The following is a 21,694-nucleotide window of genomic DNA, read 5'->3' on the forward strand; positions in this document are numbered from 1 at the left end:
TAAGCAATCGGCTTTCCAAAGTTTCCCGTTGTGGCCGAGTGGTCAGATAATTCATGTGACACGGTTTCTGCTCCCGACTGGGTGAACTTGCAAGCACAAATGTCACCATTTATGAGCATAATTTTTCCTCCTCATGTATGCCTCTGACATTTGCTTTCCATTTACCTTTTTGCCAGTAACATGCAATCACAGCTGGTGGGAGAGAGCAGTGTTAAGGGGCCAGAAAAGGGAGGAGTGGAAGGGCCCAGGAGGGGCTAAATGGGGTCTCTGGTGCCCTCAGCTTTGGAAGAGGCACATGCTTCCTGTCTTCCCAAGAATTCCTCCCTGGTAGTCAGCAGCTTAATTCCTTCCTGGTAGGCAGAATAAGTGCTTCAGAAACACATTGCTGCCAGGAGACCTGTGCGCTGGCAGCAGCAGATAGAGTAAATACCATACCTGTACAAGAGCCAGCACCTGAGAGGAGCCGGAGCAGCTCATCCCAGGGAGAAGGGGATGCAGAGTTTGTGATCTGTGGTGTGCCTCTGATGAGGAAACCACAAAGAGCCATGCCAAACATGAGGGAAGGGAACATTATGAACCCCAGAGCCAAGGATTTGCCCAGTCGGGGCTGGGACAGATCTCCCCGCAGGGAAGGGCAGGATGAGGGTGCATTGCCCTGTGCCTCTTCAGAGGCATTTTGGACCTCGTCCTGCCCAGCTGCAGTGACACATCTGCTCTGCCCTCTTGGCCCAGAGGGCTTTGGAGACCATCCAGACACTGGTGCTAGGGGAGGGGAGACCCACCTGCTCAGAGGATCTGCTCTGAGCTGCCAGGCAGGTAGAGGAGACAGCATCTGGGAAGGTCCTGGCGTGAGAGCTTGGTCATTTCCTCCTTGAACCACAGCTTCTGCTCTGCGTTCAAAGTGCTGCTGGATCTCTTCTTTTTCCTAGGAAAAAATCCTTCATGGAAATACATAACTGCACGCCGGATGTAGAGATGTAGAGCTCCTTAATTATATTACATTTTTAAGATAAAGATCAGAAGCTGATGCATAGGAGATTGTGACTGTGAAGATTTCAATGGCTGTTACCATTTCAGCAGGCAAAGCCACTGCACCAGGAGCTGGTCCTCAGCAACATTTCTGGAAGTTCAGGCTCCCTTTTCCCACAAAATTGTACCCGTAACACAGCACCCTCCAGGGAAAGCTGAGCATCCCTACTGAGCTGGGCTTCCCTGGCCTGAGGAAGTCTCCAGCCCCACCAGAGGCTTCAGATCTTCCTCAGCGCCCCAGGAGGAGGCCACCAGGCCACTCTGCCCCATGGCACAGAGAGAGCCTCAGTAAATCACCTTCTTTTTTCTCTGTGGCTGAAGGAAGAAGCTCAGCCTTTGCTGATCACACTATTTCAGGCAACCACAGCACCCATCAGCGCTTGCAGCTAAGCCACTCTTGTCCAGGCGCATCCCCCTCCACTTGCCAAAATGCCATCACCTTTCCCATCCTCTCCTCTGCTCCCACCTCCCTGGGAAAAAAGAAAAAAAAAAAATCCCCTCTGCAGCCAGCAGGGGTTAATGTTGTCAGCCATGACGTCAGGATCCCAATTTGCCCGGAGAGTCCCCCTCCCCATCCACAAACTCCCTCTCTCCTCCCCTCTTGTGACTTTGCAATGAGCAGCAAAACTCCACAGGAGCTGCGGCAACAGCACTAGGGAAACATCCAATTCCCCCTCGGAGAGCAGCTCTTTCCGCAGGCAGGGATTTATTTTTTTCTTCTACACATGCATATATGTATTTATTTATTTACTGGGTTGCATTTGTTTTTCCTTTTTTTAACCCTTTCAGAAAAGCCCCAAACCATCCAAGTGACGAGCCTGAGATTTCCTTAAAATAAAATAACAGCACAGTGGGGTTGGGTTGCTTCCCCTTCCCCCTCGGAAAATAAAGAGGGAGGGGGGAGCAAGTAGGTAAAATACAGAATAAAATCATATTGCTGGATAACTCACACCTCCCCCCTCACACACACACACTCTCTCTCTCTCTCTCCCCTCCTCCTCCTCTTCTCTGAAGGTGGGTAGCAGGAGCCATGCAACATCTGCAGAACCGGATGGCAAAAGAGCAGGAGGAAAAATAATCCAAGTGGAGTGCTCAGGGGACACTGAGTTCTTTTTTTCTTTTTATTTTTTTTTGTTTTTTTTTTCTTCTTTTCCTTCTTCTGTGTACCTGTGAGATTCGATTTCACATTTTGCTGAGCCCATTTTGGGGCATTTTATTTTTGTTTCTCTTGGGATTTTCTCCATTGCCAGAGGATGTCTCTTGTTGAGAGGATGCTGAAAGGAAGAAGAAACGAATTCTTTGACTGGCACTGAAGGAGGGGGGGGGATATTTTTCCCCCACATTTTTTAGGTTTTTTTCATTATTCTTTTTCTTTAGGAAATCATTAACTGGGGGGGGTTGGTTTCTTTTTTCCCTCCCCCCCTTTTTTTGGAGGGGGATTTCAGAAGATCCATCCTTCTTTCCCCTCCCCTCCCCTCCAAAGATTTTTTTTTCATCCTTCGTCTTTGTGGAAATGTGGACATTTCAGGCAGACAGATTGAGTGGAATTGTCTCTGCATTAGCAGCTCTTTGTCTTGCCTGCTGTGCGCAAAGGTAAGGATTGCGATCCCACGCTGCGGGGACAGGGGGGCTGATACAGGATTTGTTTGTTCTGTTTGGGGTTTTCTCCATTGATCTGTATGAGGGAAAGGGGAGGGGGTTCTTTCCCCAAATTGCTTCCCCTGCTGCCTGCTGTTGTTATTTCCCAGTCCGTGTCATTTTAGGGGGAGGAGGGATGCTCATACATGAGATGTGGAGCAGGCTCTCTGCAGACGGAGCCCACCTCGCAGCCCACTTGCAGCACGTCCCCCCTCCACCATACGCGACCTGGGGGAAAATGGCAAAATGAAGCGTTTTGCTGGGGAACATGGTGTCTGTAGGAGCCGACGGAGGGCATGGCACCGAGCTGTGTGCATACGCACCCCGGCACAGGGCTGCCTTGGCCATGCCTGTGTCTGCACGCACACAGTACACACGCAGCCACACTCACATCCAAGCGAACTGTGCCTGTACCAAAGCCCTGGCTCTGCGGTGTGCAGGAGGTAATGCCTATGTCTGTGCCTCCACGCAGATTTATGGCATGCAACATAATCAGTTGTGGGTGTGATCCGTTCAGATACATCCCTGCATGTGCGCATTCATCCATGCCCATTTGGGTGCACAAAGGTGTATCACAACACACCTACCGAGCACAGCACGTTTTACCTGCTCTGCATGTAGCCACGTAAACGTTTGCACTAATACCCTGCATACTCAAGCTGCAGCTACTCCTGGTGTATGCCTTGAGCACTCCGAGTGATCCAAGCAACCAGAGGTGCAGGCACCCATCCAGCCTGGACAAGGTGTGCAGAGCACACCTGTTTGCTCCGACACAGGCGTTTATCCACTGCCTTCACACACAGGAGTAGCGCTGCCTACTCCTCCTCACCCTCCCTTCTCACACATTCGGGCAGGTGGGTTTGTACCTCTGTGCTGACGGCGTGCATGAAGTCTGCTGGGGAGGGAGCTGTGGCATTTCCTTGCTCAGCCATGCACACTGAGTGGTGCGTTCCCGACACACACATGCAGGTCCCTGCACAGGCTTGCAGGGATACATGTATATACATGTATATACAAAGATTTATGTCCCCATAGTTATAAACATGCACATGCGCAGATTCATGCCCACCTTACCCACACCATTCATGCATGGTTTCACTGTGTATGGACACATACACAAACATGCTTAGAGACAGTGTCCAAGCAAATGTGTAAAGAGCAATACCCGTATCAAAAGCCTTTGCTCAGATGTGTCCTTGCATGTGTGTTTGTATCTGCTTATGTGCAGGACTGATATTCACCTATAGTCTGCATGTATATCTGTGCACACCTTGGAGACAAAACACTCTCCCATGTGCACATCCCTTCAGCTACTCTCACACATCCCAGCCAGAAGCACGGTGCGCATATATGTAGATGTTTAGCTGCAAGTGTACGTGTATATGCAAAACACATTCACACCCACACAGAGTCAGGGACACAGTATTCAAAAATTCAGTTCACAGGCTGGATGTACGTGCTCCCTAAGTGGATGCAGACCCACATTTGCCAGAAATAACAGTTACACGCAGCTGCTCACCCACAGCTGAGCAAATGTACAACTTGCCTGTTCAGCGGGAGGGACGTGGCTTTTTGGATCAAAAGGAGCACTGAAAGGCAAGAGACGTTGCCCTTAATCACGATGCCAGTTTATGCCCTCACTGGGCCAACTTGTAGCTGATGAGGAGGAAAGAGCCCCTATATCCCTCTTCCCACTCTGCCACTTTCTGCAGGGCCCCTAGCACATTGGTTACTGTCTCTGCCTCAGTTTCCTTGCCTATATTAAGGAGGTAACACTGCTTCCTGAGATTATGTCCTGTGTGAAGCTTAACAGAAGTGTCTAAATCCCTTGAGAAATACAGTCTATATTATGAATATGGGAATCTATGAATATGGAAATCTATGTACCTAGGAATGGCTGGCTAGACATGAACAAATGCTGGTGCACACTATCAATCCACAGTGAGCATATATACATAAGCATGTTGCAAAACCTCACTTACCTGCATAGAAATCCACAGGTGCAAGCAGACCTTGCAAGCCTAGACACAGTGTTGTGAAAATGTCCACCTGTGCGCACCTCTCTGGCCTTTTTACAGTGAATAAAGCAATGCAATGAAGAGCTGTACCCCTGTAAGGTGCACGCTCAGGAACGCAGCTCAGACACTTCCCCCTCCAGCACAAGTGCTGAACGGTTTGTCCGTGCACCAAAGCTGGGCCTGGGAAGTGTGCTGTCTCATATTCACACATCCCTGTTCGGGTGAGAAACCCCTGCACATACACAGCCTGTGCATCCTGAGCCTTAACGCATGCCTAGACTCCCCAGTGGTCCCACATGCCTCCACCCACACCTATACAGAGAGTCTGGGCACCTGGGAACCCAGTCTCAGGCACCCACAAATGCCTGTTTCTGTGCTCCTGGATAAAATGTGTCCACAGCCCAGTGTCTCATCATAACCCAATGGAGCAAGATCTGCACCCACAGTCACCTCCACGCAGACTTGGATGTGGTCACACATATGCACACACGTTTGTGCACGTTTCACAGCTGTACCCTTGAACTCCAGCGCTTTCTTGTGTCTGCATGTCTGTGTGCACAGGCAGGGAGTCCGAACATTCTCCGTGCAGTCAGGAGAGCATGCACGTCTCTGTGTGTGTGTGTGTGTGCAGACACACCGACATGTCAGTGCAAACCCGGCTGTCCAGTGAGGCACGGGGCTGGCTGGCAGAGGTAGTGCTATAGTGCAGCTTTCCAGCTTGACTTGGATGGATGTGGGAGGCGGTGTTGACAGGGAGACATGCTGTTGTGGTGGGTGACTGCAAAGAGCAGCAGTTGTCACTGGCAGGGTCTCTTCTCATGCAAAGCAGGGGACGAGGGTGGCACAGAGGCTGGGTTTTCAGGCAGAAAACCTATATACCCCGCAGCACTGAATACGTTCAACATTTTCAGCATCCTCTGCTTTCTGGCTTTCCACCTGCAGTTTTGCTTTGGCTCTTGGGCTGTTATTAGAGGGAGCTCCCTTCTTGCTGAAATGGCTGGAGGAGCTGGATCAGTGTTAGGGAGGACGGCTGCCCCTGCTGCGTGCAGGTCAGAGGGTTGGGAGGGAAAGAATTGCTGCCCTGGCACAGAGAGCAAAAGATGGACTCTCCTTCCCTGTCTCTGTCTCTTGATTTACATTGCTAAGAAGTCACGGTGATGCTGAGTGACAGAAAACGAATTTTTACATGCCAAAGATCAGCTCTATGTTGAGGCCATAGGAAAAAAGAAGCGTTGTTTTTTCCTTTACTTCAATAATATGAAGAAATACCTAGGTGCACTGAGAAGCAGAGGTTACACTGGAATGTGTGACAGTGGGAGCACCTGCTGAGAGGGGACTTGTGTAGTGGGGACCTCAGTGCGTGACAAGTCTGTGCTGCGCAGTGTGAGATTGGGAGCAAGTGCCCAGCGTGGCAGGGCAAGGGGAGCAAGCCCTGCAAGAGAGAGGCTGCAGCCACCCCGTGCACGCCTTGGTGGAACAGAAAGCATAATTTCTGCCTGCTTGTGTGTGGGTGTGCACCCACCTGTAGGCAGGGTGCAGCAAGGCATCCCGAGTGTGCAGGTCAGTGGCCGGGGAGAGGGCGTGCGTGATGAGTGGTGCCCGTGTTGAGGGGTATGCCAGCCCAGCGGGACCGCTGGGATGCAGGCACACACCAGGCAGGAGCGCGGGGTGATAGAGTTTGGAGTACCCAGGAGTCGGGGTGAGCCGCAGAAGAGGAGCCAAAATACCTGCTGAGAATCCTGTGCCACAGCTTAGGACCCCTGGCTGCCCCATGGGGCTCTTGTGCAGGCTGGGGGCCAAGAGCTGCGCCAGGGACAGAAAATAAGAGTGAGAAAGGCAATGGGGAGGCTGTGCCCATGGCTGGGGTGTCTGTCGCACACACAGGCGCTTTGGTGCCGCGGGGCACAAGGGATGCTCTGGCGGTGCTGCCCAGCCGGGACCCCCTCCCGTGGGGCCGGTGGCACACAGAATGATGAGGACTCTCTTCTTTTGTTTTTCAGCCCATCCACTGGGAATATTTCTGTGGTGAAAGAGATTGTGGACAAACTGCTGAAGGGCTATGACGTCCGCCTCAGGCCTGACTTTGGAGGTATGGCGATGGCCGGTGGTGGGGAGCAGAGCACGGGGGCCGTCACGTATCTGTGCTGCTGGCTCGGCTACTCACAACATGCACTGACCTCGCGAAACGCTCCCACCTGACTTCTCCCCCCTGCACTGTTTGCTAGCCCCATCTCCTTCTTGCCTTCTCCCTCATGTTTCTTTCTTGCCTCCTGGTTTTCCTCTTCCTCTCACCAGCTCCTCTCCTCCTGCCATAACCAGTTTCTGTAGACAGCTGGGGGTTGTCCATGGTGTGATGTTTCTGGGGACATTCTGCTGGAACAGAGACACTCTACTTTTCCTCTACTCCAAACTCTCCTCCATCACGGACAACAGGTCACCCTCCTCCACCTCTGTTCCCAGTGTCAGATCTTTTAGCTCTTTTCCCTGCAGAGGGTTGGGGTGTCCATTGGCAGGGCTGTCAGTCGGTCTGCCAGGCTGCCCTCTCAGCAACAATACGGGATAAAATATTCCGTGGGGAGCTGGTGGCCTCGCTGCTTATTCAGTAGGAGATGCAAGGATCTGCAATTCCTCTCTTGTGTCCTGTGAGCAAAAAGGAGAATGGGAAGGGCCTTCTCTTTGTCGTCCTGGTGGAGATGAAACATGAAATAATCCTTGGGTACTCCTGGGTCGTACTCCAGGGTACATTGAGGTCCATTTGTCGGAGAGGAGAAGGCAGTGGAGAACCACAGCTGACCACATGGGGAGGGGGATTTCGAGGACTTCTGGCTTCAGCCTGCTGAGCCTGGCTGTATTCAGTCTTTTCTGGGCAATGCTATTTCCTCCTCATGAGGAGATGTGTGGGGTTGGGGAATCTTCAGCCTGCAGGAGAACAGGAACGACATCGAGATGTTCTTCTCCAGATGACTGCTGGGAAGCAGATTCATGCTTGTGCTCTCGAGGGGTAGAGATGCCAGGGCCAAGTCCATGGTGATACAAGGGAGGAGTTTTCTCCCAAAGGGCCTGATCCAGAGTTCCTTGAAGCTGGGAGTGGGGGAATATCCCCACTGATTTCATCAGGTTTTGAAGTCACCTCAGTGCATTCCAGTTTCCCATGGCCCCATGAACGAACCCGTCTCTCCCCAAAACCTCTAGTTTCCCTGCACCTCACCCAAACCTGCTCCGATCCACTCACTGCCCCTTTCCCTTTGGCAGAGACTGCCTTCCCTCCCCATGCACACCATCCCCACTGCCCTTGCCACCGCGCTTTCCCCCAGGGTGGAGCAGGGACTTTCAGGCAGCAGCACCAAGTGCTGCTGGGCTCTGGCCTCATGGAGGACTTTGGGGTGGAGGAGAGGCTCATATCTCTGTAGTGCACGGGGGGCACCTGGGAGGTCACTTCAGTGCAGTGGGGAATGCTTTGGGGAGGCTTGCAGCACTCTGCAAGGGAACAGGGGTTCCCACTCTCCCTCCTCTCCTTTGAACATGGGATTTGATTTAAAGGCTCTGTCTGGGAAACATGAAATGTCCCTATTAGCTGACCAGCCCCAATCACGGGAATTGGTGCAGTCACACTTTATGAGAGGGAGAACTGCAGATATGACATAAAACCTGCAAGAAAACCATCTTGTAAGCCATTGAGATGATTATGATACAGTAAAACAGCAGGTGATCTGGCTCCACGGAGACACAGAGCAGAGGGGTGCAGCCAGGAGCCGTGGGGCTGGAGGTCCAGCAGCCCAGGTCCATTTCACAGCCTGTGTACTCTGATACCAGGTCCCCAGGGCATCCTACCACCCCCCCCCAGGACACAGTCCGCCCCTTCCTTCAGCCTGGGCAAGGCGGCACAGGGCTTGGTGCAGGCGGTGCTGCTGACCCTGCCAGGTCTGTGTGGTGCACTGGTTGGGCTTGGCAGGCACTGCATCCTTCCTGACTGTAAAATGGATGTTTTTGGGCAAGCATTGTATTTAATTTGATTTTACTCCGAATTCCCAAAGTACAAACTGCATTTTCCCTCACTCAAGAAGAGAAATAGAAAGACAATGATAACCCTCTTTCCTACACTCATCTCACTGTTGCCTTTCACCCTTTCTTTTCCTTTCCTCTGCTCGTGAGTGCGAAGTCCCAGCTGGCAGCACCAGCGAGGTGCCTTTTGTGCTCAGTGTGCAGGGATGCCCTAACTCTCAGCACGTCTGACCCCGTCCCACTGAGGATAAGCTTATCTGCACAAAATTTCCCCTGCAGCATTTACAGATGAGGGAAGAATGGGCTGAGAGGTGAGTCTGAAAGCTGGAGATCATTAGCATTAGAAGCTCAGGGGAAAGGGGTGGAAGTTTCCTTGCACCACTGCTGTCCCCAGAGCTCACCAGTTCTCTGAGATTTTGGGCCAAATCCATTCCTAGGAGGAATCCAGTGGGATCATGCCAGGATGCATCTAACCCTTTGTGGCTTCTAGTTCATCCACAGCCCTGCTGTGGAGAGGGTGAAGTTCCCCCCAATAAATTGCATACAGCTGGAAAAGGCACACTTTGGGCAAAGTCCTGGAAGCTGTGTGTTTGCAGACCTGCCATCTCCCAGGGATGTGTGGGACTGGACTGAACCCCAGTCCCACTGCCCTGCAGCCCCCCTTTGTGTGCCACTTGGACCGTCCTGCCATCCCTTGGCTGCCTTCCAGCTGGGCAAGATGGGTGTAAGCTATCTCTGCTGGGGGAGGCGATCATTCTTCACCCACTTGTGCTTTCGCCCTGGGAAGACCAGTCAGGGTTTGCTGCAAATGGCCAAGACAGCATCTCGAAGAGGTGGCAGGTCCTGCTTGGAGCCATCTTCCCCAGAGGAACAACATGGGGCTGTCTCAGGGCTGGCCCGGCAGTGATTGAGGGGTCTGGCTGGACAGGCAGCTGCCTACAGGAGGAGTGGACAGGACTGGAGCAAAGCAGCTACCGCTCAGTTTCCTGTGAGCCAGGCTGAGCTGCTCCAGAGAGCACCTCTACAAGCCAGAGCTCGCAGCCCTCTGCAGCTGAAGGATGAGGGCATTGGGGGCACGAAGATCAGAGCAGCCGGTGCTGGGCATCCTGGAGGTGCAGGCAGAGAAAGACGCTTCCCAGACAGATTCCCACGTGAGAAATGCAACCCATAAACCATGCTGCCCTCCCTTTCTCCCTTCTCTGCTCTTTCCCTGCTCACTTTCCCCATCTCTTCCTCCTACAGGAGTGTTGTTTCCTTCTTGCCATCCTTCCCCCACATCAATGCCTGGTGGCAATCACCCCTGCACTGTCCCCCACCAACTGAGCCCTGTGGGCAGGGTGCCACCTCTGCATCCTGCACGCACCCACGGTTGCTGCCTGCAGAGTGGGAAGGAGCTGGGGACCTTTGGGTGTAGAGGCACTGGAAGAGCGTGATCCTATATACCATTTGTGCTCCTTGCCATGGTGAGGCAGATCTTGCACTTCTCAACCTTTCTAAGAGAGCCAGTGCTTCCATGGCACAGCAGCCCCAGGCTGCCCTCCTCGTCCCAGCACCCCCACCGTCCCCGGGATGCAGTGCTTCAATGGCTCCAAATGCAACTCACGGCTCCCCAGTCCTCTTTTTTGAGAGAGAAAGAGAACTCCGACTAATGCCAAAAGGAGGACAGGCCCACTGGGGATTGCAGTTCACTTTTTAATTTTGAGATGCCTCGTTAGCTCTGGGCCAAGCTGAGTGGCTGAGAAGCGTCAGCCACTCGCTCTCCTCCCATATCCCCCACCCCCTTGGAAACCCATTAGGCCGATGAGCAGGTCGGCTCTCAGGGGTGGTGCTGTGGCAATGAGTATGACGTGCTCATCTGGGGAGCTGGGCTGAATGGGGGGACACACGGGAGAAAGGGAGAAAGTTGGAGCCATATGGGAGTGACGGGAAAAATGTGGGAGCAAGTCCTCCAGAAAGCTGACCTGACTCAGTGGGGGCAGCCCAAGGGGGTCAGGCACCAGGTGAGATGGAACGCAGAGGGTGGCTTGAAGGGCCAGCAGGTACATCAGTCCTTGGGGTGCAGGTGATAAACCGTTCCAGCCTGGGGAGCCCTGAACAGTCCCCTCTTACTTCTCAGCCGCAGTCCCCCAAGCCTAGAGTAGCACACCAGGTTGGAGAGATGTGGGACAGTGGCAGGGTGGGACATGTAGGGACCACAAAGCCTGATTTTCATGGGCTGAGCAAGGAGATGGCCTGGGACTGAGAGGGCAGGGGGTAATTGCAAAGCGGGTCTAAGGGGTTTGGCCAGGATTGTGGTGGGGATTTGGAACAGCCTTGGAGGAGGGATCTGCAGGATCTGGAAAGATCCAGCCAGGGCTCTTGGTCTGCTGAAGAGGGAGATCTCTGTCCTAGTACTGCAAGATCAGCAAGGATGTAGAGCGAGGTCTTTTGGCAAGGTGTGCTGGGGAGCCTGCTCAGCTCTGGGGGAGGAGGGCAACGTATCTCACAGGGAGATCAAATCACAGGTGAGTGTCATCCAGCTGGCCCTGGCCTGGGGAATGGACAATATGGGGGGCAATATTTCGTGGGTATGTTGCAAGCCAGACCACAGTAAGGCAAGCAGGATGCTCACTATTTAGGACTGGATGAGCAGGGGATGCTGCCGATCAGGTCTGGGAAGCATTGCAGGGCCACGGGTGGGGGAGAGAGGGAGCTTTCAGAGCAGCACCTTGGTTCTTGTAAGTGCTCTTAGGCACTCACTTTCAGAAGCATTAGTTCTATGGGAGAAAAAAAGAAAAGAACGAAAAAAAAGAAAGCAAAGGAGGACTGTATTGCCCCAGGGTAGAGAAGGTGGTGAAGGAATGGCAGGAGGATCCCACAGTGACTCAGCTGCTCTCTGTTGGTGCAACATTTCCAGCCCAAAACTTTGCAAGAGTTTCAAGCAAATGGTTCTGCTTCCCAGGAGCGGATGGAAAGGGGACCCGTTATGGTTTCCCAGCATCATTTACAAATCTTGTTAGCCAAAAGCAAGGTGAGGACATTCTCTGCTCCTTGCCCCCAGCCCATCTAGAGTGCAGGGTTCCTAGTGTTGCTCCTGGGTGGTGTGCACAGTGTCCGAAAATGCCTGGTGAAAAAGGAATGACTGGGAAGCTCTCAGGATTACACAGTAAATCCTATGTTTCCATGACTGTGGATCCAGCAGCATGGGTCCAGCATCCCACCCAATTTTTAATTCAAACTTCCCTAAGGAGAATTAGCACTTAGGGGGTCTTGGATTGAAACGAGCCTGTGTCCTGCAACTCATCTGCTCTGTGGCATGGACCTGGCTTCCCAGCTCTCATCACCCTCTCCCAGTCTCACCCCTCTCCTTTGACACCCAAACCCCTCCATAGCTGCACTATCTTGGCCTCCCGCCTTTCTCTCCCCTGCCCCTCCTGCCCTCAGCCGCTCTCTGCTCCAGCACACCTGCACCCTCTTGGGGACCCAGCCTGCCCCCATGTCCAGCTTGTTACCCAGCATTTCTTCCTCAAAGGCCACTCCAAATTAGGTGGACCTGGATGAAATCCTCAGCCCTTCCTTGCGTAACAGCATCACTTGAAACCCAGAATTGTAAAAATAAATGATTGCTGATGCATAAAGTGTTGCAGTGAAGCATCGTCAGTAGTTCAGGGCTCTGAAACTGGCGGGGCTGGCAGGCTGAGCAGCTGCGTTGGCTGGCACAAATGCGGCAGGAGGCGGAGGGGGGCCCGAGCCCTGGCCCACCAGCCCTGTGTGGCTGGGAAACAGCTGGTCTTAGTGGTCCTGTACTGGGAGGAATGGGAATTTGGTTTCTTACGTAGTCAAGGCTGGTGGTATTGCACATTGTTAAGACTTCCTGAAAATGTCCGTTTTCCACTGCGTATAAGATTCAGGCACAGTGGATGTGTTTTTTCCATGCAGCTAGCTTGCTTTGACTTTTCGAAGGGGAGGGGAGAGATTTTAGGCAAAATGATTCAGACATTTCTGAGAACAAGCCAAGGCACGTATGTGCTGGGTTTTTTTCCTCTCCTAAAATGTTGGGGGGTGAAGCTGGCAGCACCTCCAGCAGGGCTGGCCCAGGTGCATGTGTAGCAGGCAGGTGCCTGGGGCCAGCGACCCAGCTGGCACAAGCACCATGGCCCCACCACCTCCGGTGCTGGTGCAGCATCCCAGAGTGGTGGTGCAGCTGCAGGAGGGCCAGGGTGTGGGACTGGGAAGGGGGCAGCCTGGCAGGGGAGTGGGCGCTGGTCCTGGGCTGTCTGTCCCAGGGGCAGTAGGAGCTGCAAACTTGCCTTCCTAGGGCTTAGTCCTCAGCTCTCTAGCTCTCTTCCCCTCCACTTCTGTGGCAAAAATGTTTAAATCTCAGAGCAGCCAGATTCAATTTCCCCTACGCTTCTGAGATGCCTTGAGCCAACTCTTTCGCATGCTTTGGGGCAGGGAATTGAGACTTAGCAGGAAGGCACTCCTCCCGCCAGGGCCGTCTCCTTCACTGTCCGCAGGAGAAATTGCCTAAGGCTGAACACAGGGTTAACCTGAAATGCTGTGCTTCACAGAGCCTTATTACAGTGGGAAATATCACCCTTCCCTCCCTATACCCCGGCAGGGAAGAGGAGCAGCTCTGGATTTGAAAGCAGAGGGGTGAATATGGATCAGATTGGGGAAAGGAGTAAATTGAGGAAGGAGAGGCAGGAGCTATCTGGAGAAGTCTGCAAACCCCAGTGTCACCCAGGGCCAAAGAAGTGGTGGATATGCCACCAGGGCTGCCAGTAGTCCCACTTTCCTTCCTGAGAAAAGGGTGTTAAGAAAAGGATGTTCTTCGTCAGTAAAACTGGCTGCAGCTGTGCAGCCCTCACTTCCTCCCCCATTTACATGACTTCTGGCTCCAGACCATGGGTCACATCCTCTTAAGGGCTAATCCAGAAGGAAGATGACAACCTCCTGCTGTTGTGTCTTACTTCATTAACTGAAGTGGCAGGAAATGAAAGGATCCAGTCCTTCTTGGGACATATGTGGATGTTAACACATTGCCACATGATGGAATTTCTATTTTTTTCACTTTGCTCTTTTTATAGGAAATACATACTGTGAAAAGGACTTTGAGGCTGTAAAGTCAGACACTCAGGACTTCAGAAAAGCCAGAATTGGAGTTTCTGCCTGGATCTATATTTGGTTCCCTTGTGAGGGTGCATCAGGAGGCAAGGTCCAACAGTTGCTTCCTCCTGAGCACCTCTACAGAGCACGCAAGACATGCCATTTATACATGGAGCTGATCTTTCTTGTTCCCTTCATTCAAGAGGGGGACAGGCTGGGAGCATGACAGTTGGGACTAGCTGAGGTGGTCACAGCAGGTGATTAGGACAGGTGGAACCAGACTGGAGTGAGATGCATGTCTGATGCAAAGCCTGGGACTGAGCAGGGAAAGACCATCTTGGACTCATGCTTTCTTGATTGCTCTGTATTCAGACCTGCTCACAACACAGAATTAGTTGTTTTTATAACTGCTGTCAAGCACACCAGTACAGCATGAACATGTTCACACCTCCCCTCCAAGGAGTCAAAGGTATCCCCTGCTGTGGGGTGCCCAGCCAAAACACCTGATTTTCCAGAATACTTAGCAGCATTGTAGTCAGCACACTGCATGTTTGAAGCACAGCTCCTATTGATTTCAGCCACAGCTGTGACTGCTCAGCCCTGGTGCCCCAAGAGAGAGACATGCAGAGTTCATGAAAACCTGTGAGGCTTAGGTGACGTGCGTAGGAAGGAGCATGTAGGAACCCCTGTGACACATCCAGTCCTGGACAACAGGACTCAGCTACACAAACATCTTCTTTCCTTTCCTGGAGGCCTCCCCCTCACTTACTGCATGGCTATCAGCTTCTTCAGCAAATCAGGCAGGGACCCCACTGTCAGCACTATCCTCTGGTATATAATCCAGCGTCATCCTCAGAGCAAATCCATCCTCTACCAAACAAGGAAAAGGAATGAACAAGGATCCTGTGGACTGTTTAATTAAGAACTGCTGCGTAACATCCATTCAGCAGTGGGCATCCTTCCACCTAACTTTCATCCATTTTGTTTTCTCATGCATTTTTTTTGAGTGCAATAATATTTCAGAATATTAGACAACTCCCTTCCTCCAGTGTCATAGGGCTTGCAAACTTCTTGCTGCATGTTGAACATATTTGTGCATTCATCTGTGGCCCCACAAGATCCTTATTATCCTCCTTCAGGCACAGGAAGCTCTGACACGGAGCGGTGGAGGGAGTTTTGGGTGGCGTGACAAAGACAGCAATGAAGAGGGATTCCCCCGAGTCTCAGCCCAGAGTCAAAGTGGACTTGGGTTTCTGAGCAATCTGTGTGCCTGCCCTAGAGCTGTGCCTGCTAGTACCAAGCATTGTTTTCTAGATTTGGTATCCGGAGGAGGACATGAAGTCTTGCTGGCATCCATTAAGTCAGTATACATTCACAGGAACTGGAGGAGATGTTGATTTTCATGCTTGTGCCAAATCCCATGTTGGATAATTGCATCTGGTTGCCCTCCTCCTTCCTTTTCACCCTTGGCTGGTGCAGTCTTTTCCTGCAGCTCCGCTCGGCCCCTGACACAGCTGCTTTCCAGCGCTGCTGGAGCAAGTCCACTGTAGTGGCTAGCAAGGGGCTTTGAGATATCTCTCTAAAAGAAAGATGTATCATCATTTTAACAAAGCATTTATTCCATTAATTTTGCCTCTTAGTCATAGATTTTTTTTCACTGAATACAATGCATTCAAGTTATTGATTAGTAGAATAATTCCTATACTTCTCAATTAATTAGCTGATTAAAAGCAGATTGTTGTTTATAGCCAGTCTGAAGGATGTTTGCCATCTCACCTGGACCTGTCTTCCTCCTTGACTAACATCTACGTAACACTCACCATTTCTGAGATTATTCCTGCTGGTAAACTTGCCTTCGAGGGACTGCCACTGAAAGCAAAATGTAAAAAGAGTGTAAAACCCATTAGTATAAGTCCTTTTGATTACTCAAAATATATTCCCACAGCCCTAGAGCTGTTCATCAGAGCAGCTTTACATATCTGCATTGTTCATTTCCTAAGACTCCCAATATCCCAGTTAGGCAGAAAAATGTTTTTAACCCACATAGCACAAAATATAAAAGCCAGGGAATATGCTGTAGTTTTACTGCTACATGAAAGACAGACTGTGTGTGCATGTCACTTTTCTCACCTATGTCTGGTTCAAAGAAAAAAAGTTGGAGGCTACTAAAGTGTCAGGCTGAACTGATGTAAGATGGTTCTTCAGCAGTAGTGACAGCTTTTGGTGTGGAAGTCTGCAAGATCCATTCTTGTGGATAGCCCTTGGTGGAGTTTGTTAAGTGTCTATTTATATCTTGATATTTCATGTGAAATATTATGCACTTGTTAAAACATGACTAGAAACATGGACAAGACAAATGATGTGCTTAATGATGGCATAAAGCCCATTAAAGGAATTCATAGCACATATGTGAGAAAGAGAAATGTTGGACGGTGGAGCCCTATAGCACGAACATATCGGTCAAATAAACAGGTATTCTGGAGATCTAGTGATTGATCCTGTTCCCATTAAATGGAAAGAACCACAGCTCTTCTCAGTCAGCCTTTCCTCCCAGGCTGTAGGAGCACTGCTGTTTGCTTTGAGCAGGGTATGAATTTCAGGCTGGTTTGAGGAACACTGATCATGCAGTTCCTATAGGCTATTCTACTGGTTTTGTCATTTATCCTTGGTTCTGTGTCAGAGCTAAAACTCATTTTCTTCTCTGATCTTTCCCCCTTCCCCTTCCTGTTTCTCCTGCTCTTTACAGTCCTGCAGGAATAGTGCTGTTAAGTAATTGTGCATTTATAGATGTATGTGCTTGTGACAGGGGTGAGCCTCAGCCAAACCTACCATGGCTTGAATTTCCCTCCACAGACCTCAGGACCTTTTAGTTCAAGTCCGGGATGACTCCGAGTACAGTTATAGTTGGAAAAGAACCTCTGTGAAAATTACATCTTGTTGTTCCATATTTATTCTCCCTCAGTGGTTTCCATGTCAAATTTGCTCAGTTTACCAGTCAAAACAAGATATTTCTACCTGCCAGCTCTGCCAGCTCAGCCTGGGCTCTGGAAATCAAGCTGTGCTCTCTCTGCTCTGGACATCATCACCAGCCAAAAAGGATTCTCGAATCAGGGCTGAGCTGGATGTGATTTTGATTATGCACGAATATAATTTGTTCTCAGCTAGTATTATGGGCTCTGTGTGACAGATAGCAGCAAGGCTCCTGTGCTGTACAAACATTGACTAACAAATCTTCCCCACTACCTGTGGGATGATGGGCCACCGCTAGGTCCATTTTACATCTAGGGGGCACCAAGAGTAGGCAGCTTATTGGGGATGACACAGAAAACCCGTGGCAGCGCAAGGAATAGCACTGGGAAGTTCTGCTTCCTGGTATTGCTCTTTATTCATGAGAACTGGCCTGGGCACCTTCAGTGCTCTGGTCCACCAAACCGTGACCTTTCCTTCAACTGTGGTAGCCTGTGAAATCCCCAAAGGGAACAGGCAGGTGGGCCCACTTCTTGCTGCAGAGAAATGGAAGGGGTATAGGAAAGCCGTAGGAAAGGTTCTCACATGCAATGGGCATTAATTTTGTTCACAAATAGTTCCCCTTCTGGTGGATGGAGCAGGAAGGCATTCCCCACTGTCCTTTTCAGAAAAACTGAAATTTTGAAAATTTGATCATTGGCTGAGTATTTAAAGAAATTATGTGTGGCAGATAATATATTCACTGAGTATAATCATGTCATATAGTAGAAAAAGTGGGAAGGGTGTCCTGGCTATTGCACTAGTTCCAACCTTCACTCTTCTTGTGCTTCTGTAATGAATCTCACCACGGGCTGTCAGCAAGAAGGGACACCAGAGCCTTCCCTGTCCCAGTGCGAGACTCCACTCTCTGAGCCCGCAGGGTCATTTTAGCTACTAAAAGCTGTGGTAGGCTTTTATCTGCTATGCAGACCAACCCCTATCAAGAGCAATGACCCAGAAATACTATGTCTTACTTGGTTCCTATGACAGTTTATCATCCCGTGCTTGCATTTGGGGCCAAGGCTCATCAGGCAGCCAAGAAGTGAGAACACTGAACTGCCCCTTCCTCTTCCACCGGTCGTAACGGCAGCTGCGCCACAGAACCAGGATGGGTTTTTTCGTCAGGACATCTTTCCAAATACATCTTTTCAGCTACCAGGCAGCTTCCTTGTGTCCTTCTTGCTCTTCTGTTACATGTTGGCCACAGCAAGACAATCCACCTGCAGGCTTCTTTCTTTAAGGAACTTTGTGTTAGTGAAACCACAGCAGATGACTCCTCCAGGTTGGGGGAAATTTGTGCCATGGGAAAGACCAGGTTCAGGGGCTGCACTGGGCAGTTCAACAGGGGGCTGTTTGAGGGGGCTCCCCATTGCAGGTGGCAAAGCTCTGGGTGTAACTTCAGAGGTTGCCACACCAGGAGAGGAGGCACCCAGGTTACGGGTGGGAGCTTACTGGTGGGAGATTGTCACCCGACGAAAGAAACCTCCTCCAGCTGGGGAGAAGGTCTGCAGGAAATCCCAATCTTCTGGCCTCTGGGGAAAGGTCTCAGCTTGGTAGGAAATTTTTGGAAGTGAGGGAGAGGGTAGGCTATGAGCTGATTTTTTTTTCTTATGTTCCTTTCATAGCAAAAATAGAACATTCATCACAAGTTCCCTTACATGTTTTTCTTCCCTATTGCACACTAGCTCCTTGCTAGTATTTGAAGCTAGAGAAAAAAAAGTTGATGAGTACTCAAGTTAATAATGCGTGATTATTATGTTGATGAATTGCTGGAGATGAATATATATGTAAAAGCTCTGCAAGATTCGCTCATCCGTGCATCCTGAGTGAAAGCAATTATTTTGGTGAACAAATGGCAGTTACTTCTATCTCTTAATAAGAGGTGCTGGGGTAAAAGGTAACCTGGTAACATTTGTCCTGCTGAATTTCCAGGACACTTTTGCAAATCAATTGTTACTGAAATGATGGAAACCCCAGAGGTCAATCTTTCAAAAGTGACCAACTTACAAACTGGAATTCTTCTTACTACAAAACTCTTGCAGTTCTCAGTCATCACTGAATTTAGTAAGATTTTCTCTGTCTTGAGGCTGTGGAGAAAAAGCAGAACAACCTGAACAAGGCACATCCAAGAGACTCCGAAACTGGGAGATGAAAACATATAATCCCATGTATAACATTTGGAAAGGGGGAGGCTTGTTTGTGTGCGTGTTTTGCTTCTCATGATTTCTAACTCAGACTCATGATTTTAATGTGAATGTCATGATATTTTCAGGCCTTACTCACTCCTTTTTTTCAATACTTGCACTGTAAATTGTCCTGACTGTCACTGAGCATAAGCCTTGGGCACTGTATGACCCCAAAGCTATGCATCTGAGCTGAGCCAAAGGGCCATGTGCCCTTCATAGGGTAAGCAAAGGACCAGGTACGTGGTATGGGGAGGTGGTGGTAGGAGGCATCTGAAGTCAGCATTAAAAAAAGCCCTACCAGCAGGCTTTATCGGGAAGGATAAGGTGGGCACGAGGAAAGGGCTATATCTTCACAAAGGACTTGACAGAGGTAACAATAAAGGAGTGACTTTCTCTCCTTTGGAGACCCCAGCCATTGACTTTGTGATGTGCTGGGGGAGGAAGGGCCATGTCCAGCACCATCAAAAAATCATCTCATGGAGGTATGGCAAGGAGGCCACAGCAGGGCTGTGTGCTGCTGCTCCTGGATGTCCCAGCCCTGATTTCTCTATTTGTGCAAATTCGGTGTGTCCTGACCTGGCCATCTTGTTTCTTTTCTTTTTTCCCTGCATGCTGCGCATGTCCGACTGGATTCAATCCAGGAGTTAGATGCTGTGGTATCCTTTAAAGACAAGAGTCCGTAAACAGTGATGAGGAGGTGTGACTAACTCATTAAAAATTGAAAACGGGGAAAAAAAAAGAAAACACCTTCTTGTTGTCACTTTGATAAAAGTGACAAGTCCAGATATTTTGTTGTTGTTACAAATACTTCCAAGGCGGAGTAATGGATTTGATAGGAACGGAGAAGCTTGTGTTAACCCATTTAAATTAATTTGGTTTGGCTCATTTTCAGCTAAGGGGATTAGATAGCTCAGGATTTGGTAATGTGTGAGAGTGTTTTCCCAGACAGGTCACATACTCAAGTATAGGCCAGGTCTGCAGTTGTTTGGGGGATGATATTTCCAGCACACATAAGAGAGAGGCTCCTCCACGTAGCAAATGTTTATTGGTAATGTGCCAGAAAAGCCCAGCACTGAAAAGGTGGGTCAGGACCTTTGTGCCCTGAGTGGGCAGATGAGAAGTGAGACAGACTGATGGGCAACATGGGAGAAATTTCCACAGCTGCCAGCAGGTATGCAGGAAAAATTGCTAAATGACCTCACCTGTGTGCCACCCTGGCAGCCCCACCTGAGGTGAGTGGAGGGTCCTGTGGAGGGAGGGAGCCAGGTGGTTGGATCCTGAATCAGTCCCCAGCAAACTCTGGAGTGGGATGAGGTGGGATGGGCTGGGATAGCACCACCCCTGCCATTGGGAGTTGTTTGGCTGTGGATAGGAGGATGGTGCTGCGGTTTCCTCAGGTAGTTTGCTGCATTCCTACCTGCTGGGCTGCTGCAGGAGTGCTGTGGGGGTCCTGGCACTAGGGGTTCAGCCCTAATCCTGCTTAAAAATCTGTGCGTTTGTGGACCTTGTAGCACTAGAGCTTGTGCAGGAGTCCAACATTTTGTGTTGTAAAGAGTGTTTTCCAGGCTGTGAGGGAGCCCTGGGAGTGGGTCTGTTCTGAGACTAACCTGGTGAGCTTGAGATGAGGCAGGAGGGGACAGCTGCCTGTGCTGAGGCTTGTGGTGAGTCTGCTCTGGTGGAAAGCTGTAGGGAAATGATTAAATACCCTGCTCCCTTTTGCATATTTACCTTCGGGGTTCAAAATACTCAGTGCCTGTGCGCAATCCTTTCTGAAGATCTGCCCTCTTCTGTGTGCCTTAAAAAACAGGGTAACAGGTGATGGGCTAGGAAATGAGGAGCAGCAGGGTATCAAAGGCTTCTGAACCTGCTCAAGCTGGGGGAGTGGTGGGAGCAGGAGGGTGCTGATGGCTCTGGGAGTGCAGAGAAGTGCCCAGGCTGGCTGTGAGGAGATGGAGTAAATGTAAGTTCTGAGGACCTGAGTAAAATCAAAAGGGCTGGACTCCTCCTGAGTCCCCCACGGCTTCCCAGGTGGGCAGAGCTGTGCCCCAGGCTGCACTGGCAGAGTCCAGAGGGGAGATGTGCTTGCCTGCCAGGATCCTGACAGAGGTAGGAGGAAAGTCTTCTCAGGTGGAGAAACGTAGGGGTGGCTGACCAGTGTGGGTCTGATGCTTCACATTGCTGCTGGGAAAAAAATGCCTGGCTTGTGTTGACCTGCTGTCAGTCTAAAATATACGCTTGCTTGGGAAGCCCTGTTGCCTACTCTTGGTGGAGAGTAAGAGCTGAAGGGATCTGGGATGCTCAGTGCCTCTGCTTTTCCCAGGGTTAGCTCAGTGTAACCACAGGGAAATGCAATGTTTCATAGAAGTGCCCTGCTCTGCAGGGAGGGATGTAAAAGAAAACACAAAGTGTGTGTCCTGCAGACTGCAAAGCCAGGGAGCTACATGGGGAAGAATGGGGAGAACATGGGGAAGAATGTCCCTGGAAGGGCAGGGCAGGTGACCAATCCTTGCTCTAGTAGTACAGTCCACTAGGAGGTCAGTGCATTGCCTTCATCTCCTGATGGTCAGATTTGGATCTGCCTTCTGCAACCATCCTGCTCCGACAAAGAAACTGATGGCTGTGGCAGCCCTGCAAAGTACACTGTGTGTGGTCTGAGCTGGGTGTTGCCTACTTCAAGGAACGGACGGTAGTTGGGAATTGGTGTTCCTGGTAAAGTCACTCTTAAAA

The 21,694-nt window shown here is 50.5% G+C and overlaps 1 protein-coding gene across 2 annotated transcripts in view; it reads left to right on the forward strand.

Moving 5' to 3' along the window:
- The first annotated feature begins 1,634 nt into the window (after window positions 1-1,634).
- LOC142087720 (gamma-aminobutyric acid receptor subunit beta-4) overlaps window positions 1,635-21,694 on the forward strand; it is a 75,941-nt gene continuing 55,881 nt past the window's right edge. Inside the window, exons 1-2 of one of the 2 annotated variants that reach the window (XM_075162258.1) lie at window positions 1,635-2,622; window positions 6,686-6,774. In XM_075162258.1, coding sequence (XP_075018359.1) covers window positions 2,543-2,622; window positions 6,686-6,774 — 169 coding nt within the window. In that variant the 5' untranslated portion in view covers window positions 1,635-2,542. The remainder of the gene's footprint in view (window positions 2,623-6,685; window positions 6,775-21,694) is intronic. The other variant, XM_075162257.1, reaches the window with a different exon arrangement.

The sequence above is a fragment of the Calonectris borealis genome, chromosome 13 (assembly GCF_964195595.1).
Source record: "Calonectris borealis chromosome 13, bCalBor7.hap1.2, whole genome shotgun sequence".
Taxonomy (NCBI): domain Eukaryota; kingdom Metazoa; phylum Chordata; class Aves; order Procellariiformes; family Procellariidae; genus Calonectris; species Calonectris borealis.